This window comes from Haliotis cracherodii, unplaced genomic scaffold (genome assembly GCF_022045235.1).
Source record: "Haliotis cracherodii isolate W230 unplaced genomic scaffold, xgHalCrac1.p SCAF_11, whole genome shotgun sequence".
NCBI lineage: Eukaryota > Metazoa > Mollusca > Gastropoda > Lepetellida > Haliotidae > Haliotis > Haliotis cracherodii.
In genome coordinates this window covers 18,739,746-18,753,473 of record NW_027266266.1, presented here as the reverse complement: position 1 = coordinate 18,753,473, position 13,728 = coordinate 18,739,746, and the positions used below count along the sequence as shown (strand labels likewise).

The following is a 13,728-nucleotide window of genomic DNA, read 5'->3' as shown; positions in this document are numbered from 1 at the left end:
ACTTCTATTACATTATGTATAAATCAAACTACTATACAATTTTGAGCTATTTAAGAACATTATGATAAATACGAGTTTATCATGTAGTAGTCACTGACGAAGGTAAAGGTCATTACTCGAGAGGCGTGGGACAACCTAAATAAATCAACATGGTGAAAGAAGTCGAAGTGAGTGGATACGAAGCCTTCCAGAAAGCAGCCGATGAGAACAAAGACAAGGTCGTCTTTGCTTTGTTCTGTGGTGATGTGGATGATCAAGGGAAGAGCTGGTGCCCTGATTGCGTCGTTGGTAAGAAAATATTGAGTATCCGACACCGAGCATGCACATCATGTACAGCAGCTACGGTACACCCCCTAGTATTGGAATATTTGTTGCTATCGAGCTGTTTTTAATTGGTGATTTCGTATTCACCTAGACCGACTTAGCCCAAGTAGGGTGCGTGACGAACCTGTAGGCTGGATGTAGACGTAGTTATGAAGGCTACCTGATTGCTTCTGACCAGTAAGCTGGTAAAGCTAAAGCCAAATAAGGCCAACAGAATATGTGGTTGTGCTGACAGATGCAAGTTTGTGTATGTTGATTGTTGAAGTTAGACACCTATCAGTAAAATATGGATATATTGCTAAGACAAGGTCACCTGTTCCAGCTGAACCTGTTGTGATGAGGAATTTGAAGAGTGCACCAGAAGATGCTATTTTCATCCACTGTAAAGTAGGACCTCGTGATTTGTAAGTATGACCATTTATACGCGTTTCAGAATATTCTACAGGGGGTTTGTCAATGTATCATGTGTATATTTCATCCACAAATACTGGACATCTCTAATCAACCAACTATATGATGTGTTTGAAAAGGGTGCAGGCAAAAACAGCACCGATTTTCATCGGGCAAAAATGGCACTGCTTTTGCTAAAACAGCTACTGATTGTCGAGCAAAAATGGCACCAGTATATATGTTTTTTTAATTTATATTGCTTGGTTTATTTATCACCATCATTGTCACCATGTGTCACTATTCACAATAATCATTGTCATCATGGTCATCTTAAGCATGTTAAGCGTGTCACATTTTCTTTATACTCCTGGGCCGTGAACACCAGAGCACTGTGTTTTTTGTTTTTTTGTTTTTAACGCCGCGTTCAGCAATATTCCAGCTATATGACGGCAAAGCACTGTGTGAACACTTTGATACATTGTGAAGAATTGTGATCTGACAGCACCCTGTCATGCATCTTGTGTACAATCGCAGATTGACATTGAGTTACATTGAATATTAGTAGCTGTTTTTGCTTTGACCATGGTTCCGTTTTCGCCAATCTGTGCTGTGCTGGGGTGCCATTTTAGCCATAACCCAGTTGAAAAGAGCTTAAATTGACTTTTGATGTCATAAGTGTCATGTGTTTGTTTGTATCATGCTAAGTTTCAGGCCATTGGGCTTCAACAAATGTTGAATTGTTGCCAGTTAATGAGAATATTCTATAATTAAATCTTAATCACGGACGGAAATTAACCTAGAAAATCCAGTAGCCCGAATAGTGATATCATATATTAATTCCCTGCAAATGTTTAAATTCTATTACTAGTCCTCAGGATACCTTAACATTAACAAAAATTGTCCAGGATAGCTGGCTAGTTCTAATTTCTGTCCATTAACACAATAACAGCGTTCATTATCAAGTCAAAATAACCCTATAAATTATTGCATACCATCTACCATATATATACAGTATAGACTATCAACATTCAAAAGTACCATGTGACCCCTGGAGGTAGGTGTGAGGTGGGGTTATTATTGCATAGTTTTTTTAATTCAGTTTTAAGGAGTTTAATCTTTCAAATGTATTTCAGCTGGAAAGACCAAAGCAACATCTTCCGCACAGATCCCAATCTTGCCTTGAAGAGTGTTCCCACATTACTGAGAATGGGAAAAGTAAGTATCAGTCTGTATGATTTGATAGTCAAATCTACGCGTGCAATACTAAGTCTTCCTCTGCTACTTCGAAAATATATTCACCTGTTCCTATTTCTTAAATGATGAGGGGGCACGGGTGGCCCAGTTGTCTAAGGCGTCACGATTCGCTGTGCAGAGCTGCGTCCCTTGGGCATGCCAGAAACCTATGATTGTGGGTTCAAATCCTGGTTCGCCCCGATTATGTTTCTAGGTTTGTCAGCATTATACCCATGCTTGTGGGTTTCACCGAAGTGGTAAACGTCTAAGACCTGCATCACTTCGGGCTTTCCTCCCACATTAAGCTGACATGCCAGGATATGACTGGAATAATGTAAAAAGCAGCGTTAAACCCAACTCACTCACTCACTTAAAAGATGAAAACAAAATTGTATTTTCCTTTTTGCCCGTTTGATAAGCAGTAACTGATGGATGAGGTACTGGTAACCCATGTGTCAGAAACAATGTAAAACTTTGCCCCTAAATTGGTAAGAAGTGTTTTGTGTGAATGAATACTGTGTGTATTTGTCGTCAGTTGTCCATCAAAAATACAACAGTTCTGGTTCTTCAAAACTAAACATTTCAATTCAAACGCATCATGTGCATGGCCCATCTGAAGAGTTGTGTTTTTTTTGTTTGTTTGTTGTTTAACGCCGCACTCAGCAATATTACAGCTATGTGACGGCGGTCTGTAAATAATCGAGTCTGGACCAGACAGTCCTGTGATTGACATCATGATCATCGATCCACACAATTGGGATATGATGACATGCATCAACTTAGTCAGTGAGCCTGACCACCCCATTCCGTTAGTTGCCTCTTACGACAAACATAGTCGTCTTTTACGGCAAGCATGGGTTGCTGAAGTCCTATTCTACCCCCGATCTTCACAGGTCTGAAGAGTTCTGAGATCCATGGATATTGATCTTGCTTATCCTGATTATTTAAAGAAAATTGTTTATTTGAAAGTCAACCCACATGAAATATTCAATTACAACTTGCAGATTCACAAGAAGTCCTTTTTATAACCTTTCATGTTTATAGTCCTATAGTGACGTAAAAATTAAAAAAATACGATTATACCACTAATAACTGCTGACATAGCTTGCCTAAAATATGAATATTAAATCTGACCAGCCTATTGTGAAGTAATTGTGTTGTCATGTAACAATATGACCATAAACTACCAGTGTGACTGTTGTATGTCAAGTGGGAATGACAAACAGGTTCAGTGATTTAGGGCTCCCAAGTTGTACTGCATAGGGACAAGTTAACAGTGATAAGAATTTCCTTATATTTCAATGAGTTTTGTTGGTAATTTGACATATTTTGTAGTAGTGGGACGATATATCGTTGCACGATGGCACGTTTCTACTTCTTGATACAAGTATCAATCAGAACATCTTCCCGAGGCAAGAGAGTTAACTGACTATAAAAGTCCAGTTTCCGTCCTTGCCGAACTAGGCTGGTATTGTGGAGTTACATTTTGGCTGAACTAATGAGTCCATGCATAGTCCGATCAAAATCGCACATCGAAATCCAATTCGTAAACTTTCGTGCAGATTTCGGTCGATTGCAGGATTTGCAAAATATGTGCACTGCCAACTCGTTGTCAGCAGATATTTTCCAAATCTTTTCATGTTTTTAATCAAGATGCTCGCGTGATTTGATGCATTTTGCGATGTAAAACCCGTTTTATTACAATATAGATCTTGATTATCGATCAGATCGTCTTGACCGGGCGCCACCATATTGTGTGAAGCAAACGCAAGTGATACGAGAAGTGGAATCTGATTGGTCCATAGGAGAGGCTTAGAAGGGACATAACTTGTAATAGCCACTGGTGGCGCTACGATTGAGCCCAGTAAATCCAGCCTAGTTCGGCAAGGGTGGAAACTGGACTTTTATAGTCAGTTAACTCTCTTGCCTCGGGAAGATGCAATCAGAACTGCACACTAAGTAAAAAGTATTGTTTCTTACCTTAAATGTATTCTTTAATAAAAGATCTGAGGACATCCCATTACGGGTCACGTCAGAACGACCTTTCACGAACTTTGACCGACCACTGAGACGAAGAACAAGAAGTCAACATCAGCCAATTAGAAAGCAGCTTTCTCAAGCTTTACGGAACTCGTTTCAACCTTGTGACTCCCATTTCAGACTACGCTTGAAAAATATGTTGACACTGTTCTCGATTAGAATTTTGAAAACTGAACAAAAGGACAACCAGGAATGTCTAATATGTGTTTACGATTGTATTGTAGTGCTTGCAAAGTACTGTGCAACGCCTCCTCCGTTCAAATGTTTATCCTACAGAAGCGGGAGACAGACGATAATTTTGACGGTAACTGTCGTTCGGAATACCCCGTTTTAACGTTTTCGAGGTTGCATGTTAGAAAACACATTCCGACTGTCACTTTCATGATCTGGTAAGCGATGCTTTGATTTGTCGGATGAAAGGTCGTTCTGACATGACCCGTAATGGGATGTCCTCAGATCTTTGTTTAGTGATAGCGAGAACTAAGATCTGATTTTAATGAGATTGGTCTTCTTGTTAATCCCCTGTTTGATTGTGTACTTCAGCCACAGAGACTGGAGGAGGCGCAGTGTGCGAAGGATGACATGGTGCAGATGCTGCTTGAGGAGGACTGATTCAGATCAACCTTGAACACTGATATGACCACAATTAATGAGAGTGTTTGTTGATAGCTGACTCTGATGTGGTACAATGTGCAACTTGATATTCAGAAGAAATGGGTGCTGTCAAACTTGGAACTTTGAAGTACATGTATCTACTATCTTAATCATGTTGATCGTGTGAAATATGGAAGAGAATTCCAAGATGATAGATTGTTGTCTTTTCTCTCAATGATGTGACAAAACAACTTTCAATGTAAAATCAATAAATATCGTCTTTTAATCAAGTGATTTTTTTATCATGTACAGTGAGTGAGTATGGTTTAACACCGCTTTTAGCAATATTCCAGCAATATCACGGCAGGGGACACCAGAAATGGGCTTCACACATTGTACCCATGTCGGGAATCGAACCCGGGTCTTCGGCGTGACGAGCGAACGCTTTATCGACTAGGCTACCCAACCGCCCCTAATCATGTACAGACATTTGGTTATCACACCTAAGCTGTTACCATGGTTACATATCCTTTTTCTTAGATTCATTTCAGGATGCCGTGAGTTGTGACCCTTTCATTGCTTGGGGTGACTGTAAAGTTCTGAGCCTAACTATGAAGGATGTATCTTACACCCTCAACAGTTTGCACGTAATAAGTACAGTACTGTCCATGCTTACAGGCTGCATTTGAACCAGCTACATAGCTAGTAAGCCTATTTCTGCCGGCATCAGGTATGTGTCTGGGTATTCTCTGTGGATGAAGATGATTGGTTGGTTGGTTTGTTTGATGTTTAACGCTGCACTCAGCAATATTCCAGCTATATGACGGCGGTCTGTAAATAATCGAGTCTGGACCACACAATCCAGTTATTGATATCATGAGCATTGGTCCACGCAATTGGGATCGATGACATGCTTCAACCAAGTCAGCGAGCCTGGCCACCCGATCAGTAAACATGAAATGTTGATATGTGTCCATTGAAAGACAGAGCTTCAAAACTAGAATGAGACCACAAATATAAACATTAGCACAGGGGCTACACTGTGGAGTAAATACCATTGGTTAGTTTGATTTAACTGCATTAACTTCCATTTAAATATTTGTCTACAACTTAAATATGGAAATCATAGACAGTAAAATTAAGAAAAATGACATCAACAGTTGTGAGAATACATAAAAAATCCTTGCTCTCTCTAATACAGACTGCCTCCACGGTATAGTGGATAGAGCATCTGCCCAGATCTTCATACCAAAAGATGGTACTTGTTGCTTCCCTGCCTTGCGCTTGGCCGCTCGGAGTCAGTATCATGTGTCTTTGTGGTGTCAGTATTAATCTGTGATATGTGTCTCATTGAGCCGGCACAATAAAACAGCCATTAGTCCCGACTAGTACAACCAGCTGCCGCAATGCATGGCACTATATAGGTCCAATAATGTTGAAGAGACCTTTAATACACTCCATATAACCTTACCTCCGACGGTCACTAGTCCCTTTGAAAATATTTGACTCTCAACACATTTTATGTTCCTGCAGTGTTATTGATTGTTCAAGAACTTTCCCACACGCTTTAAGTCTGGAGTACAGTGAGACATCATGTGTAAAAGTCAAAATTTTGTGGAAATATAACTTTAACCTCCATCTACTTGAAAAATAAAAATCTTATTCTCATCCTCAATCGCAATATGGCCATCCTCATCAATACATGAGCAAAGCCATACTCTTTGATATCGAGAAATGAACATGATAGACAATATGCACAAAACACTTAATTATTAATAATCATGTCAAGTCTTCCATTTCAAGATGCCATATGGGCGGTGGGGTAGCCTAGTGGGTAAAGCATTTCTCGTTACGTGGAAGACCCGGTTCGATCGAGGATCGAGTCAACTTGATTTTGTAAGACAATTTAACGTCCACAGAAACACCATTTGGTGTTTATGGCAACGTTGGCAACAGACGAATGCAGTCAGAGACCATCCTCGGAGTGGCAGGCCACACGTAACCAATAATCGACAAGACAACTGGATTCGAACAACACACCTACGAAATCGATTCCAGTCAGCAAGAGTGACTGCAAGAAGCATCCCGGACCTTTGACGAATATCTTCACAAACCGTACGTCGTCGGCTCAGATTTGCAGCGATTGTCGCCAGAAGACCCACCAGACGTCCCATTTTGACAGGAAACCACCGTCAAGCACGTCTGCAGTGGTGCAGACAGCGTCTACGCTAGACGGCCGGCCGGCCATGCAGTTATTCACTGACGAGTCTCGTTTTCACCTCAGCCACAGCGATGGACGGATTCAAGTGTACCGACGTCGAGGTGAACGTTACGTCAATCATTGTGTCATGGAAAAAGATCGGTTCGGGGGCGGCAGGGTTATGGTATGGGGTGGGATTACAGCAAGACAGAGGACCCGTTTGATAGTGGTAGAGGGAAATCTCAATGGACAGCGCTACCGCGACGAGATCATCGGCCCTGTTGTTCTACCGTTTTTGCGTCGTCATGGCCCAGGCATTACCTTCCAACATGACAACGCCCGGCCTCATATAGCTCGACTTGTTCAGGATTCTCTTCAACAAAACAAGGGGAATGTCATCTACTGGCCGGCTCGCTCCACTGATCTCACACCAAACGAGCACATGTGGGATGAGACTCTCCAGGAACATGCTGCAGCAGATATGGACAAATATCCCACAGGACTTTGTGCGACGCCTGGTCCATTCCATGAGACGTAAATGTGTTGCTTGCATAGCAACCAGAGGTGGACACACACGCTTTTGATTTGTAAATTGACATTTTGGCATGTTCATGTTTTTTTTTTTTTTTTATGAAATCACGCACTTGCTGAAGTCAGTATGGCAAATTATACCATTTGAAGACTTACATCAGTCTTTTATCTGTTGCAAACCGAAATTGTTTCAGATTTGGTAAAAAACATAACTTTGCATTTAATGTTATTCAATGTCACAGGAACTTTTGCTGTTCAGTATAAAAGGATCCTTATATAAAGTATACTGACACAAGGAGTGCCATTTTGGGCGTTACAAGCCCCCGTGCCTGGGCACGTATGCACGCACGCACGCATGCACGCACGCACGCATGCAAGCACACACACTGCTCTAACAGAAAGGAAATCTTGAGAAAGGGAAAAAAATATATATTAAAAGTTGCCTATAATCCAAATCATGAGGGTATTTGTCCAACTTCCACAAAGAATTGTAAGCATTTGACTATTTTCGTAAAATATGTAGATCCTGTGGACCGAAAAGAGCCAATACAACACCTTATCCTTTATGATGAACAATCTAGCATTTTTCAGTTTACACAGGGGGCGGTCGGGTAGCCAAGTGGTTAAAGCGGTCGCTCGTCACGCTGAAGACCTGGGTTCAATTCCCGACAGGGCACATTGTACCCATTTCTGGTGTTCCCCGCTGTGATATTGCTGGAATATGCTTATGGCTGCGTAAAACCATACTCACTCACTCAGTTTACACAGTGATTATGAGGCGGTCGGGTAGCCTAGTGGTTAAAGCGTTCGCTCGTCACGCCGAAGACCCGGGTTCGAAACCCGACATGGGTAAAATGTGTGAATCCCATTTCTGGTGTCCCCCGCAGTGATATTGCTGGAATATTGCTAAAAGCGGCGTAAAACCAAACTCACTCACTAACAGTGATTATGTTTCGATTTTAATCTGTCACTCACATCTTGACCTCGAAAGGAAACCTGAACCATATCGTGGAGTAGTCTCCCCTTAAATGGGACTGCCCCAACATGCAGCCCACTTCGGGTTCAGACAAGGAAGGGGTGTTTTGAGTATCTTGATAAAGTTGGAATTTCAGCAGAGATAACTTATAATGAAAATGTTTTTGCCGCTTTTAATGAAACATGTCTGCTGGAATTTCCTCCTTGCCCAAGCCTGGTTTCTCTTAATGAGTGAGTTGGGTCGGAAACCCACGAGCTAGGTGCTGACAAACCATTGAATATAATCAAGGCGGACTGAGATTCGAACACACAATCATTGGTTTCTAGCGTGCCCAATGGGCGCAACTCTGCACGACTGAGTCACCCGTCATCCCATCTCCCCCCCCCCCCCCCCCCCCCCCCCCGCTTGTCACGCCGAGGACCCGTGTTCGATTCCCGACATGGGTACAATGTGTGAAGCCCATTTCTGGTTTCCCCTTCCGTGATATTGCTGGAATATTGCTAAAAGCGGCGTAAAGCCAAACTCACTCACTCTTCGCTGCACGCGCATTAATTTGTTTGAAACATTGCAGCGGGTGATGTTTGAAAAGGGGCACCAGAAAAGGCTGCTCACTACCTCTTGTAAAATAACGAACTAGTGGTAATTAGGAGTTATGTTTGTCTATGCCTCTCCTATGGACCAGTCAGTTTCCACCTGTCGTATCACTTGCATTTGTTTCAAACGAAATTGCGGCGCCCAGTCAAGACGATGTGATCTATTTTCAAGATCTCTATTGGGATAAAACTGGTCTTACATCGCGAAGTTAGTCCAGCCAAAATGTAAGTCCATAATACCAGCCTAGTTCGGCAAGGGTGGAAACTGGTCTTTTATAGTTAGTTAACTCTCTTGCCTCGGGAAGAAGTGTCCTGGTGGATCCTGAGTTGCAGATTTTCAGTTGTCCAAATATGAAAACATGTAGCACAAAACGCAACCTCATCAGAAAAGCATGATCTCGTGGCAAAAAGAGTCTTTCATGCCTCAATCATACAATTGATTATGTAAACCATGGAATAAAAGCACGCGTGCTGTAGGCATTCAGTATGCATTGTTTCTGCTTGTCTCGAGAAGTGCCACACGGAAAAAACATCAAATTTCAATCCATACTTTAAGTTTGGAGATGCCACGTTTATCTGTTTTAGAGCCAGTATGCTCCAATCAGGAACGTTGCAGCGTGAAGTTGCCAGGCGATTGAACATGCACAGACACACCATTTGGGTGTTATGGCAGCAAACAAACACTTTCAGACAACGACCAAGGAGCGGAAAGCCCCCCGTTACGAGCGTCCGTCAAGATCGTTGGATTCGAACCACCCATCTGTGAAATCGGTTACAGCCTGCAACAATCACTGCCAGAACCATCGCTGGCCTTTGTCGAATATCGGCACAGACTGTACGTCCACGTCTTAGACGTTACGATATTGTTGCGAGGAGACCAGCCAGACGCCCAATTCTGACCAACAATCACCTCCGATTGCGTCTGCAGTGGCGTATACAGAGTCCGTTGGACGGCAATTCAGTGGAGTCAGGTTCGGTTCACCGACGAGTCTCGTTTACATCTCGATCACGGGGATGTCCAAATACGAACATACTGACGTCGCCGTGAACGTTACGCTCAGAGCTGTGTTGTGGAGGAAGAAGTGTTATGGTGTGGGGAGGAATCACCGAGAGACAGAACTTGTTTGCAAGTGATCAATGGCAATGTAAACGGTCAGTGTTACAGTAACGAGTTCATCCAGCCTATCAGGGGCACGGGTGGCCCAGTCGTCTGAGGCGCCGCGATTCGCTGTGCAGAGTTGCGTCCCTTGGGCACACCAGAAACCTATGATTGTGGGTTGGAATCCCGGTTCGCCCAGATTATGTTTCTAGGTTTGTCAGCACCATACCCGTGCACGTGGGTTTCACCGAAGTGGTAAAAGTCTGAGACCTGCATCACTTCGGGCTTTCCTCCCACATTAAGCTGACACACCGTGATGTAACTGGAATACTGTAAAAAGCGGCGTTAAACCCAACTCACTCACTCATCCAGCCTATCGCTGCGACATTTTTGAATCAACACGGACCACGCATGATTTTTCAGTATGACAACGCCCGACCCTATGCAGCCCGGATTGTTCATCAAGCACTTGACAGAACAACGCCAATGCGATTACATGGCCTGCTCGCTTCCCAGATCTTGCTCCAATTGAATGACGTGTACAACGAGCTCCGACTACAGTTCAGGAACTGAGAAAAGCTGGTGGAGATATGGTCATCACACACTACTGTTAGACGTTTGATCCGTCCAATGCGATGGAGGTGCTTTGCATGCATCCAGGCGAGAGGGGGACACACACGCTACTGACGTGAATGGACAATTCTGTTCTTGCATCGTTCTCTTGCCATAAGTTATTTCCGTGTTAGACGTGTCATTAAATGTGTAAACTTGTTTTACTGGTCCATTGTCTGTTTGAAAATCTGAATTCTTTAGAACTTTTGTTGCCGAGTATATCATTTTTACAGCTATTTTTCCTTTTCGCCAAATGGAATGTTTCGCCGAATAAGAGTGGTTATTCTCTTGTATTGTCATGTTATATTATAATGTTCTCAACTCTGTTATGGGAGATGCCTACTGCATTGATCCGTCGATAATCCATGATTACATCAGGTATTTTATGATCTTCCTGATCTTGGGTCATCTTCGAAGCTCTCTCTTCATCCCTTGAACTCCGCTTGAACTCTTAACAGTGGCAAAGGTAAGAGCAGCATCCCCTCAAGTTGACACCATGTCTGCATGGATAGCGGCTGCAGGTGATGGCAAAGCTGTAGCCGATTTTGTCAGTTTTCTTCCAACAAAAGATTAGTTGCTTTGATGCCCGCAGAATTCTGCTGCCTGGTTGTATATTTGCTAAAAATTGGGTCTGTAAGCATGGAAAGTATTATACAGAGATAATTTATGTAAAACGTCTTTATTTACTGCAAATACGACGTTTTGGTATAGATCCTTATCCCGTTTTCAAGCATATACCGAAATACAGAAGTTGTTATCCATATATTATCTCTTCCTTGTCATCCGTCAACTCCTAAGTAATGCCTGTAAAACAATTCCTCGGTTTGGTGTACATTGACGTACAAGAAATCCAATTGATAAAAGTTGATGTCAGCAGCATTGCACAAATACTGAGGAGAAATGTACTAATAAGAGGTGAGGTGACGTGAAATTCTGTTTAACGTCGCATCGAAGAATATTGCACTTATTAAGAGATGTGCATGCACATGTACCCGTTTGTGTTACATCTGTGTGTGTACGTGTGTACTAGTCCTCACTGATGTCGATTTATAGTGCTAGCTCATTAGGATACCATGCTGCAGTTTAACATGAATACCCCACTCAGACACAGTATACTGATTCCAAGCCGACCAGTCCTTGTTTTAGCCCCTTAATGCCAAGCGCCAGACATGGTAACAATAAGTTCCATCTTTAAACGTCTTTTGGTATGACGAGGCCGGGGATCGAACCCCGGACCTTCCGCTCTCTGGGCGGACGCTCCAAGGCGTGTATTGATATGAAACAAGTATCTTAACTTCCACGTTTCCAAATCTCCAAGAATAAATGTGTTATTGTAAAACATTATTGCAATACACAACAGTTAAATTTAGCATAGACAAAATTATGATTCCTCGGTGGCAATTTCAGAGATGTTTACAAAAAATGCAACTAACATGTTAAAATCATTACTGTACACTTTGAGCAGAGATGTATGAGGTTTTAAATTTGGCTGCCATGGAGGCCATTTTGGAAATCAGATCCAAACCTCTTACACAAATTCAGCTGTATTCATTGTTGATAAGTTCCAGTTTCACTTGTCAAGTGGTTTCCCACTCTCAAAAGATGACATTGATGGTGCGAGGAAATGCATTTTGTGAGAAGTTAAAAGCATGGTCTAAAGTTCGTTGGTTGGTTGGTTTGTTGTTTAATGCCGCACTCAGCAATATTCCAGCTATATGACGGCGGTCTGTAAATAATCGAGTCTGGACCAGACAATCCAGTGACTGATATCATGAGCATCAATCCACGCAATTGGGATTGATGGCATGTATCAACCAAGTCAGCGAGCCTGACCACCCGATCCCCTTAGTTGCCTTCTACAAGCATAGGTTGCTGAATCTTCACTGGTCGCATGGTCTAAAGAATAAAGGTCAATAAATATTAACTACACACGCACAAAACAATAATATTTTTATCTCAATTTAAAATTCCTTCACAAATTCATGCAGTGAACATGCAAATTTTTTGTTAATTTGTTCAGTGGTTTCTGCGAGATGTTTATGATTGGTGACACAAATGGCTACCTGTTGGCCATATTGAAATTAAAATCTCGATGCCTTGACCAAACCTGAACCATCTAATAGTAACAACTTGACACCAAATTTCAGTTGAATCAATCAAGACATTTTAGAGAAGTTGAACATGTCAAACGTTGGTTGGTTGTTTTACGCCACACTCAGCAATATTCCAGCTAAATGATGGTGGTCTGTAAATAATCGAGTCTGGACCAGACAATCCAGTGGTTGACATCATGAGCATCGATCCACACAATTTGGATACAATGACATGCTTCAACCAAGTCAGTGGGCCAGACCACCCGATTGTCATCTCTTACTACAAGCAGTCGCCTTTTATGGCAAGCATGGGTTGCTGAAGACCTATTCTACCCCGGATCTTCACAGATCACATGTCAAAGGAATATGGACATAGACAACAGATGATGGATGGTTGATGGACGACTTGCGATGACATAAGCTCATATGGCCAAAAACAAGAGGAAGTTAACATAAATTGTAAAAGCAAGTGTAATTATTTGAGGTAATACATATGTAATTAAAATCTTATACTTAAATTGTGTAATTAAAGTATGAGTACATCTACAAACGGTCTTGTTCACAGTCAAGTGTGTCTTCAGTGATGGTGTTGTCAATACTTTGCCACAACAACTACATGGATGTAGTTCAAAGCCAGTCTCTTTAAAATCAGGTCTAAGTTCAAAACAAAGATCTCAGGACATCCAATTACAGGTCATGTCTGACTGAACTTCTGTGAACTTTCGACTTTTGTGAACACATTCTGAGTGTCACTTTTCCAATCTTGTAAGCGACGCTCTGATTAGTTGGATGAAAAGTTGTTCCCACATGACCCATAATAGGATGTCCTCAGATCCTTATTTCCTGATAGCGAGAACGGACATGCCAATTTAATGAGTGAGTGAGTATGTTTTACGCCGCTTTTAGCAATATTCTAGCAATATCACGATGGGGAACACCAGAAATGGGCTTCATACATTGTACCCATGTCAGGAATTGAACCAAGGTCTTTGGCGTGACGAGCGAACGCTTTAACCACTAGGCTACCCGACCGCCCCTGAGTT

At 42.1% G+C, this 13,728-nt stretch overlaps 1 protein-coding gene across 1 annotated transcript; it reads left to right on the top strand.

Annotated features, from left to right (window-relative positions):
- The first annotated feature begins 107 nt into the window (after positions 1-107).
- On the top strand, positions 108-4,867 carry LOC139455517 (thioredoxin domain-containing protein 17-like). Its single transcript, XM_071237062.1, has 4 exons — positions 108-288; positions 647-728; positions 1,848-1,929; positions 4,531-4,867. Exons 1-4 carry the CDS (start codon positions 150-152, stop codon positions 4,597-4,599), a joined length of 372 nt encoding a protein of 123 aa, XP_071093163.1. The 5' UTR covers positions 108-149; the 3' UTR covers positions 4,600-4,867.
- Positions 4,868-13,728: the final 8,861 nt, after the last annotated feature.

Coding starts and splice junctions, on each gene's coding strand:
- LOC139455517 (XM_071237062.1), top strand. CDS start 150: ATGGTGAAAGAAGTCGAAGTGAGTGGATACGAAGCCTTCCAGAAAGCA. Junction 289..646: donor GTGCCCTGATTGCGTCGTTG/GTAAGAAAATAT, acceptor CACCTGTTCCAG/CTGAACCTGTTGTGATGAGG. Junction 729..1,847: donor AAAGTAGGACCTCGTGATTT/GTAAGTATGACC, acceptor AATGTATTTCAG/CTGGAAAGACCAAAGCAACA.